At 40.5% G+C, this 23796-nt stretch overlaps 1 protein-coding gene across 1 annotated transcript; it reads right to left on the minus strand.

The window, feature by feature from the left end:
* Positions 1-16319: 16319 nt before the first annotated feature.
* On the minus strand, positions 16320-20984 carry ABRACL (ABRA C-terminal like; the record flags this gene model as incomplete). Its single annotated transcript, XM_084259567.1, has 2 exons — positions 16320-16504; positions 20924-20984. 2 exons carry the CDS (start codon positions 20982-20984, stop codon positions 16320-16322), a joined length of 246 nt encoding a protein of 81 aa, XP_084115693.1.
* Positions 20985-23796: the final 2812 nt, after the last annotated feature.

Below are 23796 nucleotides of genomic sequence, written 5' to 3' on the forward strand. Positions count from 1 at the left end.
CTCAGACAAAACTGGGCTTGCAAGGACTGCAAATGCATCTATGGTGGGGGATCACCATGACCCTGACCTCCAACACAGGTAACAACAAAGTACAACTGAAAATGAACTCTGGATTTCCTGCATTTGAGATCGGCAAGTCATTGATCAAAAAGAGTAGAGAAAATAGTTCAGGAATTTCAAAGGGAAAAATTGTCCAGCTATATATGATGAATCAGTCAACTTTTTAATATTCTCTTACCCATGAATGTGTTCTTATCTGCAGAAAATAAATGAAGAAAGTCACAAATTCACAAGGCGAAAGAATGTATGAGGAGACAATACCTGGTGAACAACATCAATAATCTTTTGAAGGTCAGAAAACAGATAGAAAAATGATAATAGACTTGAGAGAGCCATCACCTAAGCACCTATGGACAAGGATACCATCAGAAATAGAGCCAATTCACCCCTACAAAGGCCCAGAAAGATCAGAACAAATCATTCCAGGGAATCCTTAGGGCAGGAATGAGATGTGAGACTGAAATTAGAGAGATTGGTTGGTTGGTTGTATGCTAAGCTGATGGACCTTCTCCAGGCCCTATCTCCTAATCCATACAATGACCTTTCACGCTCCCTACACAGAGATGAAGATCTCTGGGAAAATGTAAAGGTAGTTCTATACCAGAGAACCCCAGGCGTGGGAAACAGCAAGGGTGATGAGCAGAGCTGAAAACAGAGACATAAATAAAGTTTGCTGATTGAAGAGAGCCCCAGCCTTTTGCACTACTCTGCTTCCAGAATGCCAGAAACCATGAGGTACACCCCAGTGGCAAATGGCTGAGTTCTTCTCAGGAGGAACTAAATGACTTTGGGGGTGGGGAAGCTTGAAAAAGTTGATGTCTGGGATTTTTCACAATGAAAAGCTGATTACCATCTAGGAAAATTCATTATTTGGCAAAAAATTGTCCACCAATACAGAATCTCCTATCAATTTGTAAGTGAGTAACTCACTATTCAATACTTACAGTAAGCCAAAAATCTCTAGGTGTTTATGGGAATACTATAGCAAAACATTAAAATGATACAAATAGGAAAAGGCCTGCAGTTGCAAAAGACAATACAGAAAATAGAAGGAAACATTGGTGGAACCATAATTAATATCCTCAGAGAGATGAGGCGAGAATAAATGTTATTTTTTAACAAATGTATTGGAAATGAAAATAAAAATAAAAATGTAACTGCTAAGTTTAAACATTAGAGCAAAACTGATCTCTTAGAAAGGAGAAAAAAAGGGGAAAATAGGAAGGAAACATTTTAAAATATTTAGAGAATTAATTTAGAAGTATCCCATTCAGCTAAAAAAAAAAGTTCACAAAAATACAGAGGAAGGGCCTCCTTGGTGGCACAAGGGGTTAAGACGCAGCACTATGAAGCTGTCCATAGCCTCTGCAGCATAAGTTCAATCCCCGGTCGGGAGCTACCCACATGGTGCAACAGACCTCTCCTGACTCTCCCGCTGCTCCCCTCACCAGTGTATTTCAGTCGATCTACCAGTTCTGTTTCCCTCTCTGTCTCTGGTGAATCCTCTCACCCTCCATACCTATGGCTTGTACCCCAGTTCTTGTATACATAAATAAATCTTTAAAAAAAATACAGAGGAATTGAGGGGAAATTATTTTTAAAATGATAGCACAAGGAATCTTCCCAAAATTAAAGAACAGAAGTTTCCATGTTGAAATATTCATCCCAATGTCCAGAATAAAAGCCAAACTTTTTTTCTGTACCAAGGCACAACATGGCAAAACATTGGACCAGGGATGAAATATCCTAAAAGTTTCCACAACACAAAAGTCACAAAAAGGAAATAAAATGTCACCTGGCTTCTCAACAACTGTACCGGAAGCTACTTGACAACCTAACTGATGCTTCTTTTCTATCTTACTTGGAGCTTCTCTTGGTCAGAGAAGAGAGAAATATTTCTATCACTTCATCCTTCTCCAAGGAACCAAGTCACCCCTATGAGTTGTTGGCAGCTATTTTTTGACCAAAAAGAAAATCAGACTTAAATTGAAATAAATGAAACTGCTATTACGGAAGGCAGAAAGCAGAAGCAGGGGGGGAAATCCAGTATCTTGTTGATAGCATTGAGTTACTTGATCAGTCCATCCCTGAAGTCCAACCTCCCACTAAACTTTCCATATCATTTGCCAAGTAATTTGCTCTATGACCGCTGTGATTTAGCCTCATAAGTTACTAGCATCATTTCCACTATATTCCACTTGCTGAAGCAGTCACTAGCCTGCCTAGATTCTAGGGTAAGAAATATAGAATTCCCACTGACTCAGAGAAATGAAGTTAGTGAGCTTAGAAATGAGGCTCAAATATCAACACTCCTGATATAAAACCTGTGCTTATTATACCACAAAATCATTCTTAATTTATGGGCAAAGCACCCCTAAGGAGTTATTTCAAGTTAAGAAAACCATATGTGCACCAAGCATTTCTATGGATAAAGGATGTGCCTTCTACACATAAATAAATGCTTTATCTTTGAAGTGCCAATGCTGTTCTTATGATTTAAAAAATGTACTCATTTCAAATCTTTGAAGTCATAGTAGCTTTTTGTATTTTGTATTTTTTGTAATTTGTATCTTGTATTATATATTTTCTTAATCATGGATACTAAAAGTACAACTACATGTGGAGGAATGATTTTTTGTGTTTAAAAGGGGTGGTCATAGAGGCCTCCCTGGTGGCACAAGGGGTTGAGCAGAGCACTGTGACGCTATCCGCAGCCTCTGCAGCTCAAGTTCAATTCCCTGCTGGCCACGGAGCTACACATGGTGCAGCAGATCTCTCCTGTCTCACCTGCTGCTCCCCTCAGCAGTGTATTTCAGTCAGTCTGCCTGTCCTGTTCCCCACTCTGTCTCTGGTGGATCCTCTCAACAACACCACCCTGCACCTCTGGCCTACACCCCAGTTCTTGTATGCATAAATAAATCTTAAAAAAAATAAATAAAAGGGGTGGTCATAACCACCAAACTGAAAGTTACTGACTTCATATTCTACCACAAATCTCAGAATTCTCTGAGGAATGCCATCAGACTAACTGCCAGACCCACAGGTAGGTCCAAGGCAGCTCAGTTCTAGGCTTTGCAGCCACCACTGATTGACCCAAGGTGGACAGCTGACCCAATCAATCTCTAAACTGGCCAACGACCAGTGGAATGGCCTGCCACAAAAATTTCTGTCATCTAGAGAAAGGGTGAGCTATTTAAGGTTCTTTTTATTAAGCACTTTAATTCACTCAGCCAGCCAGCCAGCCAGCCAGTCAGCCTAGGAAATAGTTAGCAGCAACTGACAGTAATAAGTCAATGTAATGTAGTAACAAATGGAAGCTGAAGTAGATACTAGAAAATAGAGAAAAGATGGAGAATGAGGAAGCTATTGGAAGCAGGAGAAGCAAATAGAAAAATGTGGATCCTTAAACACAGCTGACTGGTGTTAAAGGGAGAGCTCCCTTGTGGGGAGGAACAATTCTTCCCCAGGGCTGCTGGGGGTGGGAGTCAGGGAGAGGGGGTGGGAATCAGCCCTGGAGGAGCTTCCCCATTGTAGGTAAGGAAAAATGTCAGGCTTTTCTGCCCTCCCGCCATCAGGATAGATGATGGATCCTTGCGGTCCTGAATGCATGCCTGATGGTGGGCACCTGGATTAGGGTGTGGGCATAGGTAGATAGGATTCACCTGGGCTGAGACTGTGCTTTTAAGGGCGGCATCACGGAGACGCCAGCAGAAGCCAAAGAGAAGCCGAGAGAGAAGCAAGAGAAGCAGAAGCTGAGACAAGGCCGGAGAGCCCAGATATAATGAAGACTTGCTGGAGGCTGGGAGGCCTGCCAGCCTCCTGGCCCCTCAGCACCCTTACCTGCTGTGTACCTGGTAATTAAAGAAAAAGTCCTGCAAAACCACTGAGGGCTCTGACTCCTCCTTCACCCAGTCTGCATGGGATCAGAAAACCTGCACCATGTCGGTTCCTGACCCTATACCCATGGACAGGCCTGGCCAACTGAATCAGAATCTTGTGCATCTATTTATTGAGAAAGCTAGAAAAGCCATTTCAACACTCTCTGGTCAGGAGACCCTCATCTCCAGAACTGGCTTGGATTTCAGTGAGCTTACCTTTTCTTCCTAATTACCCTGTGAGTTAATCCCCTTTACTAGATAAGCTCTCCATTCCTTCTAACCAAAAGTGTCCTCACTGAGAGAACTACAGAAAAAAATTTAAGATGAGTAGGGGCAGGAAGGACACAGTGAGGGTTTTCAGATCCAGCAGACCAGGTAAAGAAGGTACATGGCAGGTAGGGGTGCTGGGGGGCTGGGAGGCTAGCAGTCCTCCCAGCCCCCAGCAAGTCTTCACTCTTTCTGGGCTCTCCGGCCTTCTCTGGTGGCCATTTCTTCTCTTGTGTTCTTCTGTTCTCGTGGTACTCTCTGCTTCTTTCTCTGCTTCTCTGCTTCTGCTTCTCTTATGCTGGCATCCCCGCAACACCGCCCTTAAAAGCCCAGTCTTAGCTCAGGTGAATCCCATCTTCATATACATATGTCCACGCCCTCCTACTCCAGGTGCCGGCCATCAGGCATGCATTCGGGACCACAGGGTTCCGTCATCTATCCTAGTGGCGGGAGGGCAGAACAGCCTGATACTTTTTACCTTACCCTACAAGAAGCCTTTGGTTGAGGCTGCTAGAGAGAAACAATAGCTGTAAAGGAGGGGTTTTCATATGGAATCATCTTCCAGGAAAACATGGTCAGTTCTGATTTGTCATCACAAATAGTTACTGTGGAGCTAGTTTTCTTTGAAGTATTATTTATATCTTTTGTTAAGTATTATTTATATCTTTTGTTAAACTCCAGAATGATCTGACTATACATAAATTAAAGATACATGCTTTTCTCATGAATCTTTCTAGATATATGAGGCCATAAATTAATGAGTCCAATACTGCCTGCCACAAAGAAAGGCAGACTTGTATTTTTGTAGTCACATGTTTGTATTTCATCTCTCAGTCCATAGGCCTTTTTCTCCTTATTGTCTGGAAACATAGGAGGCAGTGTAGACACCAGGGAAATTTAGGATGTTCAACTATGTAATTAGTGCTCCATGGAGACAAATTCCTCAAATCAACATCTTTTTACTTATTTTGAAATTGTGTCCCCAGGACATAAAGGGGTACTTGGATTTTCTATGATGGGAACATAAGGAAATTTTGAGTACGCAGAAGAGGTCAATTTAATCAATTTTTCAATGATCAGTCATTCACTGTGAAGATAAGCTTAATTATAGATTGTTCTACATAATCTCAATATACAAAATGGCACTGTTAAGGAACCTAAAACATATGATGAAGACATAGAATTGTTCACTAAAAGAACTACAGAAAAAAACATTTTAAGGAAACTTTGGTAGAAGCTGCTAGATATTAGGACATATACTTAGAATTGTTCCAACCTTTTCCAGCTTTAGCTCTCAAAACTCCTCTTTCCTCTTACCTGACATGACTTGTTTTCTCTACCTTTGTTGACAGTGACAAAACTACCAGCAAAATGCTTCTTTATCATTCTAAAACTTCAAGACAAATTTTATCCCAGGTTCCCTGACCTGGAACAATTCATCATTTTTGCATCTGTCCCTCTATCATTTACCTGAGGCTTTTCCTGTATTTAATGTATATTCTACAAATTGTTTGCTTCTCTTCAATGACTGGAATCAAATTTTATTTATTCTTATTTTGCTCTATATTGATTTTCCCAAATGCCTAGCACACTAACTTGAATGAATTAGATGCTGTACATTTTTATTGCATGAATACTCGTTTTTGTCTAATTGTTCATAATTTCTAATTCCCATTCACCTATATAAGCCAATGGCACTCATTACTGAGTAGATTAATCGAAATGTAGCATAAGCCCATGAGAGATTATTTTCATATGGATCTGGCACAAAAGAAGTCAAATTTATAATTTGAATTTTTCAGGCCAAGATCTAAATAAAAGAGAACTATCCATATACAAAGTCATTGCAAAGGAATTTGCCATCTTGAAACTAAAGGAAAACACATAAAACTGAACAGTGAATGTCAGAGGTAGATAGATTTACTATTCTGCCATTTTTCTCCCTAATAACTAATGACATGGTTGCACTTCTTCTGGAAGATATTTATTAAATTCGAAATGAGTTTGAAACTTTGAAACTTCATAAATTCTAAATGAGTTTGAAACTTTGATAACTCACCATGAAGGCACTAAATAAATAGTGACAAGTTGAATAAATATTTCAATTTACTTCTGTAGATTTTTAAAAATCTCCAATTACATGAGGTCAGCTTCTTCTCAAAAAAAAAAAATCTATCAGACATGAGATTTCCAAATTGTTTTCCTCTAAAAATTGCTTTAATTTCTCAGTTCAGGTTTTCACAAAAACTGTAGATTATATGTCTTTGGTGTTTTCAAAGCACCTGATCATTAAAATTTCAACTTAAATAATGGAGGCAGGATTACCACTAACTATACATATCAAATTTGAGATGGAAATCAGTCTTGAACCATAATTCTCAAGCTTCTGTCTAATACTCCTGAGCTTTCACCTAAGTCCCAAATGAAATCTTCCCCTGATCACTACCCACTTCCATTCTGAAAACCCTAAGTTCACCATCATGGAACAACTCTCCCTAAACTAGTCTTCCTGCTCCATTCAATTTCCCTGTTATTGCATTATTCTCAGTCATTGGAGATACATATGGTGCCTACTTTTGCACATTCCTTCTCAATTATCTTTTCCTGACAAGGATGATTGGATTCATCTTTCAAAAGGTCTCCCATAAGAAAATTTTTGCACACAATACAAGTGATAAGGGACTAACTGATCACAAAAATCTAAAAAGAGCTCACACTACTCAACAAAAACAAAGTAAACAATCCAGTCAAAAAATGGGCAGAAGAGCTAAAAAGACACTTTTCCAAAGAGGAAATGCAAATGGCCAACGGGTATATGAAAAAAAATGCTCAACATCACTTATAATCAGGGAAATGCAAATCAAAACCACACCAAGATACTACCTTACACCAGTGAGAATGGCACACATTCAAAAAGCAAGAAACAATTGTTGGCGAGGATGTGGAGAAAAAGGAAGTCTCCTACACTGCTGGTGGGAATGCAAATTGGTCCAACCACTATGGAAAGCTGTGTGGAGGTTCCTCAAACTACTAAAAATGGAGCTTCCATATGACTCAGCAAAAAGATACCTCCACCCCTATGTTTATTGCAGCACTATTTACAATAGGTAAGATATGGAAACAGGGCCTCCCTGGTGGCACAGCGGTTGAGCGCTGGGTTGTGAAGCTGCCTGCGGCCTCTGCAGCGCTGGTTCTATTCCTGGCTGCTCCCCGGCCACCGGAAGAGGGTCCCACATGGTGCACAGACCTCTCCTGCTGCCCGCTGCTCCCCTCAGCAGTGTACTTTGGTCCTTCTGCCTGCTCTGCTCCCCGCTCTGGCTCTGGTGAATTCTCTCACCCTCCCACGCTTCTGACTGTATAAATAAAACAAACAAACAAATAAATAAATAAAACATGCCTCTTAAAAAAAAAAAAAAAAGATATGGAAACAACCCAAATGCCCAAAAATAGATGACTAGAATAAGATGTGATCTATATTCACAATAGAATATTATTCAGCGATCAAAAAAGACAAACTCGGTGAGGGGCGGAGCAACATGGCGGCGAGGAGACGCTGCGAGTAAGATCTCCCATTAAAAAAAGTTAATAGGGAGGAAAAGCGGCAGTTCCCAGTGAGAACTGGGACACGGAAGATAAACGGACGACTCCAGCAAACTGCCCGAAGAAGAAAGTTGCCATAAAAGAGGACGAGAAGGGAGGGAAGCGCAGAACCCTGCTCCCCTCCCCCGCCCACAGAGGCGGCACTCTCCGACCGGCAGAGACCAGGGAAACAACAAACCAAAACGCCCAACAAGAAAAACGGATGCAGCAAGCGGGACTGTGAGTGGAAAGGAACTATTTCAGCCACCACACCCCGTGAACGGGAGCTGAGGCGAACCCTGCAGGATCCGCCGCGGAGGTGAGCTCCACGCGCCATTAAAAAGAGAGCCCCGCCCCCCAGGAGGAGACCAGCACCAGCACACAGCCCCGGCCGCCCGGTAAGCTTGCGCGAAAGCGGCGCTCGGATTGCAGCTGCCCAGGTCCCCGCGCCTGCGACCTAGGCTTGCGGGGAGACGGCGGAGGCCCTCCCTGAGTGAGCAGGAACAAGGTGCCCAGGCAGGGGAGCGGGATTCAAAAGGCGCCATTCCCGCGCCACTGATCTGGGCTACAGCCCGCGTCCTGGAACTGAGGGCTTTGGAACTGAGACCCGGGCGAGGCCCTCCCTGAGTGAGCAGGAACAAGGCGCCCAGGCAGGGGAGCGGGATTCAAAAGGCGCCATTCCCGCGCCACTGATCTGGGCTACAGCCCGCGTCCTGGAACTGAGGGCTTTGGAACTGAGACCCGGGCGAGGCCCTCCCTGAGTGAACAGGAACAAGGCGCCCAGGCAGGGGAGAGGGATTCAAAAGGCGCCATTCCCACGCCACTGATCTGGGCTACAGCCCGCGTCCTGGAACTGAGGGCTTTGGAACTGAGACCCGGGCGGGCGAGGCCCTCCCTGAGTGAGCAGGAACAAGGCGCCCAGGCAGGGGAGCGGGATTCAAAAGGCGCCATTCCCGAGCCACTGATCTGGGCTACAGCCCGCGTCCTGGAACTGAGGGCTTTGGAACTGAGACCCGGGGCACGAAATTAGGGGCGTGGGTTCCCCACGACGGTGGGGCACAAGGCAGACACAGCACCCCAAAGCTGTTGAGGTGTACCCTACCATCCCCGCTCTGCTCCCTGTCCCACGGGGTGGAAAATCAGCTCCCCAAGGGCTCTAGGAGAGATCTCTGGTGCCACCTAGCGACTTGACCCCAGCACAGGCTACTGAAGGAGCTAGTGGCCAGCTGGGGAGTTAGCCCACACCGGGCCCCTTCTGAACAAGTAGTCTGAGCCCACAGGGAGAGCGAGCACCCACAGCCGGGGCAGACCAGGCGCGCAGAAGAGTGTGCCTGAGACCAGAAGCGCAGGGAGTGTGTCCCACATCACCATTTTAGAACAGGGACATTTCTTCAGTAAAGACTACCTGCAGAAGGCTTCCTCAGGAGCCAGAGGTGAGCGGGGGAAGTTCGCCCACGCCAGACCCCCTCTGGCCTGCAGTCCAAGCCCAGAGGGAAGCAGGAACCCACCGCCGGGGCAGACCAGGCGCACAGGGGAGTGTGTCCCCACATCGGCATTTTAGAACAGGGACCTTTCTCCAGTAAAGGCTGCTTGAAACTGACAGATGACTCCTGGAAGAACCAGAGGGGAACAGAGAAGCCCACCCAAGATGCCGGCAAGTCCCAACAACACAGTGTCCCAACGCATACGGCAAATTAGAAAACAGACAGTAGGGAGGAGAAGAACCACACGCAACCTAGCAACTCTCCAGAGAAAAAGCACACCACAAAAAGAAAGCCAGCCCCCAGATTGCAACGACAATAACTTGGAAGAATTTCTGAGCCTTCCAGAAAGAGAATTTAAAATTGCCGTGATTAAAAAACTGACAGAAGTCATAAAGGAAAACAATGATAAGGGAAAAATAATCAACGATCAGAAGAATGCAATTGAGTCCCTAGAGAGGGAAAACAATGGTCAGAAGAAAGAAATTGAGTCCCTAAAGAGGGAAGTAAAAGAAATGCAGGAGATCAAAGAATTAATGGAAGAACTAAAGAATTCTGGGAAAAGCAATGAAAGCAGAATAGATGAAATGGAAGAACGAATAAGTAATCTTGAAGACACAGAAATAAAAAGAACCAAAACAGAAAAGGAAAGAGAAGTACGAAGGAAAAAGAACGAAGAAAGACTTCGGGAACTATCTGACTCCATGAGGAAAGGAAATATAAGAGTTATAGGAATACCAGAAGGAGAGGAGAGAGATGTAGGAACAGAGAAAATATTCAAAGAGATAATTGAAGAGAACTTCCCAAATGTGAAGAAGGAGCTGAAAATTGATATACAAGAAGCAAGAAGAACACCAAACTTCCACGACGAAAGGAAAAATACAGCAAGACACATAATAGTAAAGCTCCCAAGAATCCAGGACAAGGAAAAAATAATGAAGCTGGCAAGAGGGAAGAAACAGATAACATTCAAAGGAAAACCAATCAGGCTGACATCAGACTTCTCCGAAGAAACACTACGGGCAAGGAGAGAGTGGAGGGACATAGTCAACAGACTCCAAGAAAACAGATGCCAACCAAGAATACTCTATCCCGCAAAGCTCTCCTTCCTCTTTGAAGAAAGAATATGGACCTTCCCAGACAAACAGAAACTCCGGAATTTCATTGCAACTAAACCCCCACTCCAAAAAATACTACAAGGAGTCCTAAAGCCAGAACCTCAGAGCGACGAATAACAATGAAAGAAGGCCAAAAAAAAAAAAGTTATTAAAAGAATAAATAAATAAAATCAAAGGAAAGACAAACACAATGGCAAATACAGATGTTAACATATCAATATTAACTCTAAATGTAAATGGACTAAACTCTACAATAAAAAGACACAGAGTTGCAGCCTGGATTAAGAAACAAAACCCAACCTTTTGCTGTCTCCAGGAAACACATTTAGCTACAAAAGATAAAAATAGGCTCAAAGTTAAAGGATGGAAAACAATCCTACAAGCAAATGGACCAAAAAAGAAAGCAGGAACAGCTATACTTATATCAGATAAAACAGATTTCAAACTCAAAAAGATAAAAAGAGACCCCAATGGTCACTACATTATGATCAAGGGGACAATACTTCAAGAAGAAATAACACTCATTAACATATACTCACCAAACGAAGGAGCACCAAAATATATCAGACAACTGTTGTCCTCTCTGAAAACAGACATCAGAGAAAACACATACGTAGTGGGAGACTTCAACACACCACTATCAACAATGGATAGATCAACAAGACAAAAAATAAGTAAAGAAACCAAAGCTCTAAATAAAGACCTAGAGCAATTGGGCTTAACAGACATCTATAGAACACTAAACCCCAAAAAAACGGAGTACACATTTTTCTCAAGCGCACACGGATCATTCTCCAGGATCGATCACATACTGGGGTACAAGACAAACATCAACAGATACACCAAGATTGAAATCATATCAACCATCTTTTCTGACCATGAAGGCATCAAACTAGAAATAAACCATAAAAAGAAGGCAAGGAACTTTCCTACCTCATGGAGATTAAAAACCACACTACTGGAAGACCATTGGACTAATGAGGAGATCAAAGAAGAAATTAAAAAATTTTTTGAATTGAACGACAAGGAGGACACCAATATCCTAAATGTATGGGATGCAGCAAAAGCAGTAATAAGAGGAAAATATATAGCAATAGAAGCTCACATCAAGAAACAAGAAAGAACGCAAAGAAACAACCTAATCTCGAAGCTCAAAGATCTAGAAAAAGAACAACAAAAAAACCCCAAAACCAGTAGAAGAAAAGAAATAATAAAAACCAAAGCAGAAATAAATGAAATTGAAACTAAAAAAACAATCCAAAAGATCAATGAAACCAAGAGCTGGTTCTTTGAAAAAATCAATAAAATAGACAAACCCCTAGCCAGGCTCACAAAGGAAAAAAGGGAGAAAGCACAAATAAACAGGATCATCAATGAAAGAGGAGAAATCACAACGGACACAGCAGAAATCAAAAGAATAATCAGTAACTACTATGAACAGTTATATGGAAACAAGTTTAACAATCTAGAGGAGATGGACAAATTCCTACAACTCTACAATCACCCAAAGCTAGATAAAGAAGAAATAGAACACCTAAACAGACCAATTACAATTAGCGAAATTGAAATGGTAATCAAAAACCTCCCCAAAAACAAAAGCCCAGGACCTGATGGATTTACAAATGAATTCTACCAAACATTCAGAGACGAATTAGTGCCTATCCTTCACAAACTCTTCCAAAAAATTGAGAAGGAAGGGACAATACCAAACACGTTCTATGAAGCCAACATTACACTAATACCAAAACCGAACAAGGACAACACAAAAAAGGAAAACTACAGGCCAATCTCCCTAATGAACACTGATGCAAAAATCCTCAATAAAATTTTAGCTATCAGAATCCAACAATGTATCCATAAGATAATTCACCACGACCAAGTTGGATTCATTCCAGGGGCACAAGGATGGTTTAACATCCGAAAATCAATCAACGTTATCCAACACATCAACAAAAAGAAATATAAAAACCATATGATAATATCAATAGATGCTGAGAAAGCTTTCGACAAAGTGCAACACCCATTCATGATAAAAGCCCTTGAAATTCTTGGGATACAAGGAACATACCTCAACATCATAAAGGCCATCTATGACAAGCCAACAGCCAGTATCATTCTCAATGGTGAAAAGCTGAAAGCAATTCCATTAAGATCTGGAACAAGACAAGGATGTCCACTCTCACCATTGCTTTTCAATATAATACTGGAAGTCCTAGCCAGGGCAATAAGACAAGAGAAAGACATCCAAGGAATCCAAATAGGAAAAGAAGAAGTCAAACTATCACTATTTGCAGACGATATGATATTATACATAGAGAACCCCAAAAACTCCACAGAAAAGCTAATTCAACTCATCAATCAGTTCAGTAAAGTGGCAGGATACAAAATCAACACGCAAAAGTCAGTAGCCTTCCTATACACAAACAATAAATCTGAAGAAGAAGAAATCAAAAAGACCATCCCTTTTGTTATTGAAACAAAAAAAATCAAATATTTGGGAATAAATCTAACAAAAGAGGTAAAGGACCTATACAAAGAAAACTATAAAACACTGTTAAAAGAAATAGAAGAAGACACAAAGAAATGGAGAGACATCCCCTGCTCATGGATTGGAAGAATAAACATTATTAAAATGGCCATCCTTCCAAAAGCAATATACAGATTCAATGCTATTCCAATCAAAATTTCAATGTCATTCTTCAAAGAAATAGAACAATTATTGATGAAATTCATATGGAATCACAAAAAACCCCGAATAGCCAAAGCTCTCCTGAAAAAAAAAGAAGGGAATGGAGGCATCACACTCCCAGACTTCAAACTATACTACAAAGCCATAATCATCAAAACCGCATGGTATTGGAACAAGAACAGACATACAGACCAATGGAATCGAATAGAAAATCCAGAAATAAACCCACAGGTTTATGGTCAACTAATCTTTGACAAAGGAGCAAAGACTATGCATTGGAGCAAAGAAAGTTTGTTCAATAAATGGTGCTGGGAAAACTGGGTCGCTACATGCAAAAGAATGAAGCTTGACCACCACCTCACACCATACACAAAAATCAACTCAAAATGGATTAAAGAACTAGACATAAGACCTGAAACCATAAAATATATAGAAGGAAATATAGGCGAAACACTACGTGATTTGCACATCAAAGACATCTTTACAGACACATCACCCAAAGCTGTGATAGTGAAGGCAAAGATAAACAGCTGGGACTATATCAAATTAAAGAGCTTTTGCACAGCAAAAGAGACAATAACAAAAACAAAGAGAAACCCCACCAACTGGGAGAACATTTTTGCACCCAACACTAATGATAAAGGACTGATCACAAAAATCTGCAAAGAGCTGATGAGACTCAACAACAACAAAGAAAATAATCCAGTCAAAAAATGGGCAGAAGAGCTTAAAAGAAACTTCTCTGAAGAGGAAATGCAAATGGCCAACAGGCATATGAAAAAATGTTCAACATCACTTGTCATCAGGGAAATGCAAATCAAAACTACCATGAGATACCATCTTACACCAGTGAGAATGGCACATATTAAAAAAACTAGCAACAACAAATGTTGGCGAGGGTGTGGAGAAAAAGGAACTCTTCTGCACTGTTGGTGGGAGTGCAAACTGGTCCAACCACTGTGGAAAGCTGTGTGGAGATTTCTGGACCTACTAAACATAGAGCTTCCATATGACCCAGCAATTCCACTCCTAGGTATTTACCCAAAGGACACAGAAACATCAATTCCAAAGAACACCTGCACCCCTATGTTTATAGCAGCACTGTTTACAATAGCTAAGCTTTGGAAACAACCCAAATGCCCAAAAATAGATGACTGGATCAAGAAGATGTGGTACATATATACCATGGAATATTACTCAGCATTCAAAAAAGATAAACACATGCAATTTGCTGCAACATGGATGGCGCTGGAAGGGATCATGCTCAGCGAAATAAGCCAAAAAGAAAAAGAAAAATACCGGATGGTCTCACTCATAGCAGGAATCTAGAAAACTTAAATAAGGGACCAGGAAAATGAATAACTATAAGAAAGTGAAAATCAAAATCAACAAAAAACTATGAACCAGAGACACTTTTAGGGGGGCGGGGGCAGGAGGGGAGGGATTGGGGTCAGAATGGGGGGCTGCAATTGTATGGGGAATATAACAATAAAATTTATAAAAAAAAATAAAAAAAAAAAATAAATAAAATAAAAAAAAAAAAAAAAAAGACAAACTCATGTCATTTGCAGCAAGATGCATGGAGCTAGAAGGGATCATACTCAGTGAAATAAGCAAGAAGGAAAAGGAAAAATACAGAATGCTTTCACTTATCCGAGGACTGTAGAGGATCCAAATAAGGGATCAGGGAAAAAAATAACAGTAATAATAAAAACTTGCAGGCAACCATAAATAAGAGACATTCTGTGAGGGAGAGGGAGGAAAAAGGATCCAAACAGGGGAGAGAAGAGCACACAGGGCTATGGTGAAAGTTCATAGGTGAACTGGTGGTGGGAACTTTACAGGGAATACAGTGATATAAAAGATATAAATAAAAAATGAAATAAAATAAAAATGTCTCCCATATCTATAGAGAATCTATGTTGTTCTATGTTCCCAGCACCCTTTCCTTTAGAGGACGCTCCTCCTAATCAAAACGAGGCTTTGATCCCACACCATCCCCACTTGGAAACAAACATGTGACCCAGATTGTCAATTCATTGTATCTCATCTCACTGACAAGGGGGTCACTTCATGTTACAAATTGGGTCAAAGTTCTGTTCTTAGAATTTGTAACTAGATATAATGAATTCTCTTCACTATGGTTGCTAATTTAAGAGTATCTGAATTTGCAACTAACAGCAGGCATCTTTCCAGCTATTTAAGAAAACCCATTTAGAGTAGAAAATTTGAGATTGAACCAGAGAAGGCTTTAGAGCCAATATGGGAAGGTAGAGAATTTTGACAAGGCAGTTTGAGTCCTGGTGCCAGCTGGGCCTGAAGTCCATCTCACCGCTGTATTTGCCATTTAAATGAATCAAATATCAAAATCTCAAGCAAATTTCTAGTTAGGTGACTTAAGCAAACTACTTAACTTTTCTGTGCCTCTCTTACCTCATCTATAAAATGGACGATAATATTAATACCTCACAGGTTATGTGAAGATGAACATAAATGTTCAATAGATGTTAGCAATGAATTATGCTGTTTAATCTAGTTTGAACTGGGGTCATGTTACAATAGAAAGGGTACTAATGACAGAGCTTAATATCCTTTAAAAAATGTTCTAAGAAAGTGAAGTTTTTAGGTTATGTTTTTTGGTGTGTCCCCAAACCCAGTGTTCAGTTCACAATAGGCTTGAAAGTTAATGTTTTTTATAGGGTCCAACTATAAAACTAATCATCCCTACTTTTAAAATTTTATAGTTTTAAGAGAATTTATCTGTAAATTAGGCTAACTTTTACTGCAATTACCTACCCTTGATGCAAAAACTCAATTCTGAGAGACACATAAATACGTAAATAACAAAATAAGAAAATAAAGCAATATTAAGATAGTTACATACTTTTATTACATAAACATTTAATATTCCAGGGGAACTGGTCTTTAGTTTGCTTCTTGCTTTCGTGGAATGTCAATAATCTGTAGAAGAATGATTAATGAAGCAAACATTTCCCACCCCACTATAAAAACCACATTGCCTACATTTTCCAACCAGATTCCTGAGAAAAATAATAGGTCTTATTTATTTTACAGTGTAATACATAAATTTTTAAGATACAAAAGAGGACAGAATTCTAAAATACGAGCCTCCTTTTGTTTACAAAGTCCTATAAAAATACATTAAGTATGCTCCTGTGTTTGTCCTTTGACTTCATATTCCAGTTTACCAGAAACAAAAAATAATGACAAAGATATGCAAACCACATTAATCTTGCAGCAATACAATGTCAACGTCATCATGAACGCCTTGCAAAAGTAGCTCTCCTTGGTATGTGACGATCTTCCTTCGTTTTGCAGCTTTGAGAGTTCCAACCAATGCTTCAAAGAGGTTGGCACATTTGTCATCTCGGAAGAGAACACCAAATTTCACGCTTAACTTTCCATCAGCATCTAATGTGAAAAAAATACAATGTTAACAAATGCAAAGTATGTTTCTTGCCTATGAATGGCAAATTTAACATAATTTTTAATAAATATGTAACAACCATTTAACCATGATGACAATTCAACAGATAATATTCATTGTCAATGTAACCACTTCCCAGATCCAAAAAGTGATGGAATCAAAACAATGTGTTCTCCAAATTTTTAGGCCAAATTGTTTCTCATATGGATGAGTGCAAGATTCCTTCCTAACCCCCCTTTCTCTAATTTTAGCCCCTAATACCTCTTCCACAATGATGTGAGGAGTGACAGGAATGTAGAAGAAACTTTGTAAGATGAAAACCTGATTGTTTTTCTTCCACTTGAGTCATTCAGTGGCTTCCTATCACCTTTGAAATAAAGTTAAGTCGATGGCCTTAGATGACTCTTCATCCTCTGCCCCAACACAAAGATCTCCCCTTCTCTCCTGACTTACTGTTTCAGGCACCCTTTGAATCCAGTCATAATGAATGACTTGCTATTGCCCAAAATGACGTTAGGGATCCTGTCCTGGTAATTCTGCCCATATTGAGCCTTCGGCCAGTATCCCATAGACCCCTTTCCTCGCTAAATTCTTTTTTTCAAGAATGAACTCAATGTCAACTTCCCTGAGAAGTCTTCAATCATTTCTTCAGGCAAGTTAATAGCTGTTACAAAATAGATTATATATCTAGCAAAGCACTTACTATCAATTACAATAATAATAATTAACACTTATTGACTCCATGCTATGCTGTAGAACTGTTCAATGCATTTCATAGTCATTAAAACTCAATCCTCATTTCATCAAAGACACAATTGATTGCAAGAAGAAACATTATTTTATGTTCCAATTAAGCTACCAATTTAGCTACAGTATGGCATGTATGTAAGTATGTCATGTGTGTACAGTATGCCATGTGTGTAATTTTAGAGATTTTAAAATATGGGGGAGGGGAAAAGGTCTTCGAACCACTATAATAGAATAATTGGTTTACAAATAAGGAAACCAAGGTGCAAAAAAGTTTAGTAATATACCAAAGGCCACACAGCAAACATGCAGAAAAGCTGAGAATCATTCCCAGAGATTCTGACTCCAGAGCCCATGCTCTTAACCACTTTCAAATACATATTTCCAGTTTACTTGTCCTACTCCCCTCTCTCTAAAGCGACCCACAGGGTCTAAGAAGGAATTTTGTTTAATGTCACATTTTTAGCACTTGACCACAAAGACTCAAGAAATATTTTTGAAAGAAAGAATTTAAAACCCTAAATAATTTTTATCTACTTCATCTTCTACTGGATTATAAATGAATGTTTTAAAGAATTTTATTTTAAAAGAAACATAAAATTAAATTCATCTGTCTCCAACTTCAGCTAATGTACCATATTTAAATCAGTCTCGATATGATTAATCTAAATCATAACTTAGTTTAGTCAAAATTATTCCAGATACAACTTAAATAATTAACCATAACATGTCAGTAGATCACATAACTCCATAGCTGCTTTCCAATGCTGTGAGTCATCTATCACCACGTACAGGTAAATCAAAAAGGCCTACAGATGCTGCAATATTCAAAATATTTTCATCTTTATATAAGATAATACAATTCCTTTGTAGTCTTCTACTTTGTAAAGTTGGTAACTTTGAGGTGCAGCTTCAATTTGCCCTAGTAGAATAATAACACCATTCTAGGTGTAGGGTAAATGGTTTTAGGCTTTTCTGCCCTCCCACCATTAGGATTGCCCTGCCTGATGGGGCACCTGCAGTTGTTACATTGTTGTTATTTACTTCTGTGGGCCATGGGAAAAGTATTAAGATAGTCACCAAGAGTAGAGAAGCAGAAGCAGAAGAGGTAGGAAAGAGGAGGAGAGAAAGGCCAGAGAAGCCCAGAGTGAAGACTTGCTGGGGGCTTGGAGGCCTACCAACCTGCCCCCGCTCCCGGCACCCCTGCCTGCTGTGTACCTGTTTGCCACACTACATGTAAAGCTCAATAAAAGCCTGAGAAAGCCACTGAAGGCTCCAGGACTCTCCTTTACCAGGTCTGCTCAGATCATAGATACCCTGCTCTGTGCCTTCCTGCCCTACACTAGTGTTGTAGAAATTTAAATGCAATTGAATCAGACCAATAAACACTAAACTGACATGGAGAAAGATCTAAGAGAGAACATCCTACAAATCTTGGGAAAGACAGCTTTAAAACCTTTAACAGTTGATACAGTATCACTTCTCCCATCAGTAATATGACCTCGCAGAGCTTAGGAGAAATTGGGAATGCAGAGGCAAGGAACACGAGTAGAAACATCACTATCAAATACAAAACTCACCAAACTTCTATCAAGTGGTTATGGTGAAAGGGTGGGATAAAAATAGGGTTAAGAAAGACTGTTCATTTGCTATATTGGAGAATTAATGAATTACATTCTCCACTGTCTCCTGGGTGCTCTCCACAAGCAGCCCAAATTCAGTTCATGCATTTCCTCCCAAGCTGAACTTTCATATACATCAAGTCCTACCTGAGAGTCAATGCTTCATCGAGTGCCCCCAGGTGAATTCAGTGAAAGAAAGAATTTAAATCTCTAATCTTTATCCACTTCATCTGCTTCTACTGGGTTAAAAATGAAGTGTTTTAAAGAATTTTATTTTAAAAGAAACAAATTTAAATTCATCCATCTCCAACTGCAGCTAATATATCATATTTATTACAGTGTTCTATATAATAACCTACTTCCCTGGGGCCATACTGAATTGAACGGCATCAGGGATTCATTCCCAGAGAACCTAATTCTTTACCACTCAGCACACCTTTTTTTCCTGATAATTGCTGCATGAGTTTTTCCCACTGAGCAGGAATATCCTTGAGAAAAAGCAACATACCTATGCCATTTGTACTTAACACAGAGCTTGGCACATGCAGGTATTCAGCAAACGATAATTGACCATAAAATTAAAAGCACTTGTTGTTGAGGCCACATAAACTTTTATATACCTAGTTTACCTTTTCTTTGTATATTTCAATAAAGATGACTCAGGTTTGGTGTAGAAATAAAGTAAATACAGAAGGCCCAAAAAGGCATGAGGAAAATAATGGTCCCCAAAGATAGTCATGTACTATTCCCCAGAACCCATTAATATGAGAACTTACCCGGCAAGAGGAAAACTTTGTAGATATGTTAAATTGGGACCATGAAATAAGATTATCCTGGACTATTTGGGTGAGTCCAATGTCATGATTAAAATGGAATAGGGAAGCAGAAGAGGTCAGAGTGATGTGTTATGTGGATTTGACCAGATGTTGACAGCCTTAAAGATGGAAAAAGGGAGCCATGAGCCAAAGAATATGGGTACCTTTAGAGACTAGGAAACAGAATTCCTCTAGAGCACCCACAAAGAAATGCACCCTGCCAATGCCAGCAACACCCTTATCAGACTTTCTGTGGTCTGACTATGTTCTCCCACCTCTAAATTCATATGTTGAAATACTAACCCCCAATGTGATGGTATTGTAAGTGGGGCTTTGGGTGCTAAAGCTAGGTGCTTGGGTGCTAAAGTCATAAGAGTAGAACCCTCATGGATGGGATGAGGTCTCCAAAGAGATCCTAAGCCCCTGCCACCAAGTAAAGACACAGGAGAAATCTGTGACTTGGAAGAGGGCTGTCACACCACCGGGCTGGCACCCTGATCTCTGACTTTCAGCCTCCAGAATGATAAGCAATAAATTTCTGCTCTTTACAAGCCACCTAGTCTGTGGTGTGTTGTTATACCATCCTGAACAGATCACAACAGACATAACGTGAAGATATAAGTGTGTTGTTTTATGTTACTAAGTTTGTGTGCTTGGTCACAGCAGCAAAAGAAAATTAATACAGGGGGGCATTTTATATCAATGGCTTAATGGAATTTTCAATGTATGTCTTATTATTTCAAACAACAGATCCTAAGCAGATAGAGTTATATGTTATAATGACAAGACGACTCTCAAGAGCTATTTTTTAAAGATGCTTTTCACTTATAAGTTGTAATCTTTAAACTTTGAGTTCCATTAATCTAGTGGCTTAATATGTCTATTGCTCTTACAATTTTCAAAATGCTCCCCAAACTTTTGCATGTCTTACTTGCAATGTACCAAATACCTAAAGCTACAAATACAACAGTTACTTTCATTTCAGCTTAGGAAAAGGACATTAACACAACCAATTTTACATGTCACTAATTTCACAATAGCTGCTTACATGCTGCTAAAGAAAAAACAGACTTTAAAAAAACCCACCTAAAGAATGGGGTGGGGCCGAGCTGCCATAACTGCTCCCTGAAAACCTGGGTGATGCCTTCCCAAGCCTCTTCCATAAAGCTTGTCCCTGCCCTCTCTTAATTAAATGCTGTATCTGCCTTAGAAAACTTACTTTTTGAACCCAGCCGGTGAATTTCCTCCACTAAGAGGTTAACCTCGTGATCCACATTCATTGCTGCCTGAAGAAGGAATAAAAGTCAGTATTATTAACATTTCTACATTTCCCCCAATATCTTGCCAAATCCAAGGACGCTTTTTTGTTCATGTAAGATTTGTCACTATTAACTTGTCATATTCCTCTTCTGAAAAATACACATGCAACATACATGGCACAGGTGTATCTCTCTTTCCCCCCAATCTGTATAACTCCTTCTCTGGGCTGAACCCACTCTTTCTCTATAGCAAAGGAGCAGGCCACGACTAACAGGAGCTGAGACTTACGTAGGCTCCTGAGGTCCTCCACGGACTGGGCTCTGCATTCCAGCTCCCACCACTCTTCCTTCCCTGAACGCTTGGCTGAAGCTACCTGGGGCTTCTATTTACTCCATACCTTCTTTTTCTTCTTTCATCTACATCCTTCACACATACTCTTTCTTCAACCCAGACTACAGCTATTTCTCTTGCTTGGGGCCAATTCCCACAAGTCTAGTCCCAGCTTAGAGACAGCTTCCTCCAGGAAGCCTCCCTTGAGACCCCGGTGGAGTTGCGCGCCCCCAAAGATGTCCTCATAGCATCGTGGCCCTCTTCATTTCACTGCACTGGAATGAGCAGTCCCTCAACTTTTCCCACCAGGCATGAGCTCCTCTCAGCAGGAATCTACTGCAGGTAATGGCCACTGCTGGATCACATCCAACACCAAGAGAGCAGTTCAGTAAGTACTGGTTTCATGAACTAAATAAAGAAGCAAAGGCACGAGAGGGGAAGGAGTTATCCTGTGGGAGCTGGCACCACACAGCTGCAGATTTAAGTGAGGAAGAGAGAGGAGCTCTGGGAGAAGGAGGCTCAGAGACAAACGGGAGGTTTGTCCTGTCTGTAGGTAAAGTCAAAGGAGATAAACACCAGCTAGAAATGAGAACGATAAGATAGAGGTGAGGTGGAGGAGAAGAAGCTCTGCCATATGGGGTCATAGGAGAAAAGGAAGCAGCGTTCCCCTGAGAAGGGGAATTTACAGTGAGAACAACACAAGTGTCAAGAGTATGAGCAAATGGGCAGAATATGCATCAGTTCTGTCTGTTTTCAAATTGAAATTTTTCCAAGTCAAATGAGGGACTAAAAATGTGGGGTGCATGTATGGTTTGCTTTGCGGGGACAGTTTGGAAGAAACCATTTGATCCTCACAGATTATAACTAATTCTGGGTAACTTTTAAAAGCAAGAATGACATTAATATTATAATGATATTGATTGGGAACCCAGGCTTTCTACCAGCTAATAATTAAAAGCACCACCACCATCTGTTACAGTATTAATGTGAATATTACAATTAAGAAGCTCAGTAGCAATAAAAAGTAACATCATAGGTCAATAGTTTTACATAAAACCCCACTCATATCTATAACACTGTAATAGAGATGTACTCTAAGAGAAATGCTAAAAAAACTGAAGTTTATTCAGGGGCCACAGCCACTATGTGGAAGGTCTGCAAGACGCACCATGGGGGTAAGGAAAGGGTAAAACCCTAGTGATACCAGTTGGAGGACAGCTGCCATTCTGACATACCCAGCACCCATTCTCCATTCTGAAATCAGCAGTCTAATTTTTGTCTAGATAGAGTCTTTCCTTCTTTACTCTACATCCATGTATCGTGGGTGCAGCCCTGCCCTAGATTCTAGTTGTGGTGCAAGGCCTGAATGGTTGGTGTGGGGCATAAGGCAGGGGACCCATCTGGTGCAATGAGATTCAGCCCAGTGACTTTGCCAGAACAGTTAGAAAAAGGACACTCTCCTACCAGGTTCTAAGAAGTAAGTTGACAGTTCCTGATGTAAATAGCTACCATGTGGGAAGAGCCTGCCAGGGATCAAGGGATCACAAATTCCAGCCACACAACAAAGAGTGAGTCTGAACCCTGGGCTTCCCAGTTATATGACCCAATCAATCTGCCCTCTGACTGGTTTTATTGAGTTTCTGTCACTTGTATGCTAAAAAAATCTTGACTCATAAAGTTAGCCCAGAGGAAACCTGCCACTTTTTTTTTTAATAATTAAAGATCATTATATACACCTATGAGAAGTCTTGTTTTGTGTTGTTGTATTTGGTAAAATGGATAGATGTAACAGAAAGATAGATTTGGATAAGAAAATAATTTCTCTGACAATCAACTTTACACCCTGTTACTAGAAGCTTTAATGCAAGAGGTAATATGGATTTATGAGGACTGATGAGAACTGTCCAGCCCTCACTGGACAGAAAGGAGAATGAAATGTCAAAGGGGATTAGAGTCCTCCCCTACTCTCCCCTACCCCAGAAGCACACTTTGGAGGTAGTTCTCATTTAATAATGAGACACAAACAGGAAATCCCACGATTATGTACACTGTGAATACCTGCATGCACTAAAAAGAATAGCGATTTGTATGAAATATCCTATGCTGAATGCTTACTCAAGCAGAACACTTACAAAGCAAGAAAGGCTTCCTGTCTGGATGCCTACAAGTAGGAAAATAACAGGTTTAGAAACTATTGCTAGTCTACACCATTCGGATTATTTATTTATTTAGGACAGAGGGAAAATACGTATGGTTACACAATCTTTGGAAGGCCCATGTCATTTTAGAAGAACAGATGTCTGGGACTACAGTGTGCAAAAATGAGCAAGATGACTGATCAAAGACACAAGCACAGCATGTCTGGGATGAAGAAGGAGCTAATGCAGGGAGGCTCAAAGGAAAGTGATGGCAGACCTAGCTGGGCCCTCCAAGTGGAACGGAATCTAATTAGGCATTGCCAGTGGGAATCACAAAACAAGCCTAATGTCTTGTGCTGAAATG

This window comes from Talpa europaea (assembly GCF_964194135.1).
Source record: "Talpa europaea genome assembly, chromosome: 2".
Classification (NCBI taxonomy): Eukaryota; Metazoa; Chordata; class Mammalia; order Eulipotyphla; family Talpidae; genus Talpa; species Talpa europaea.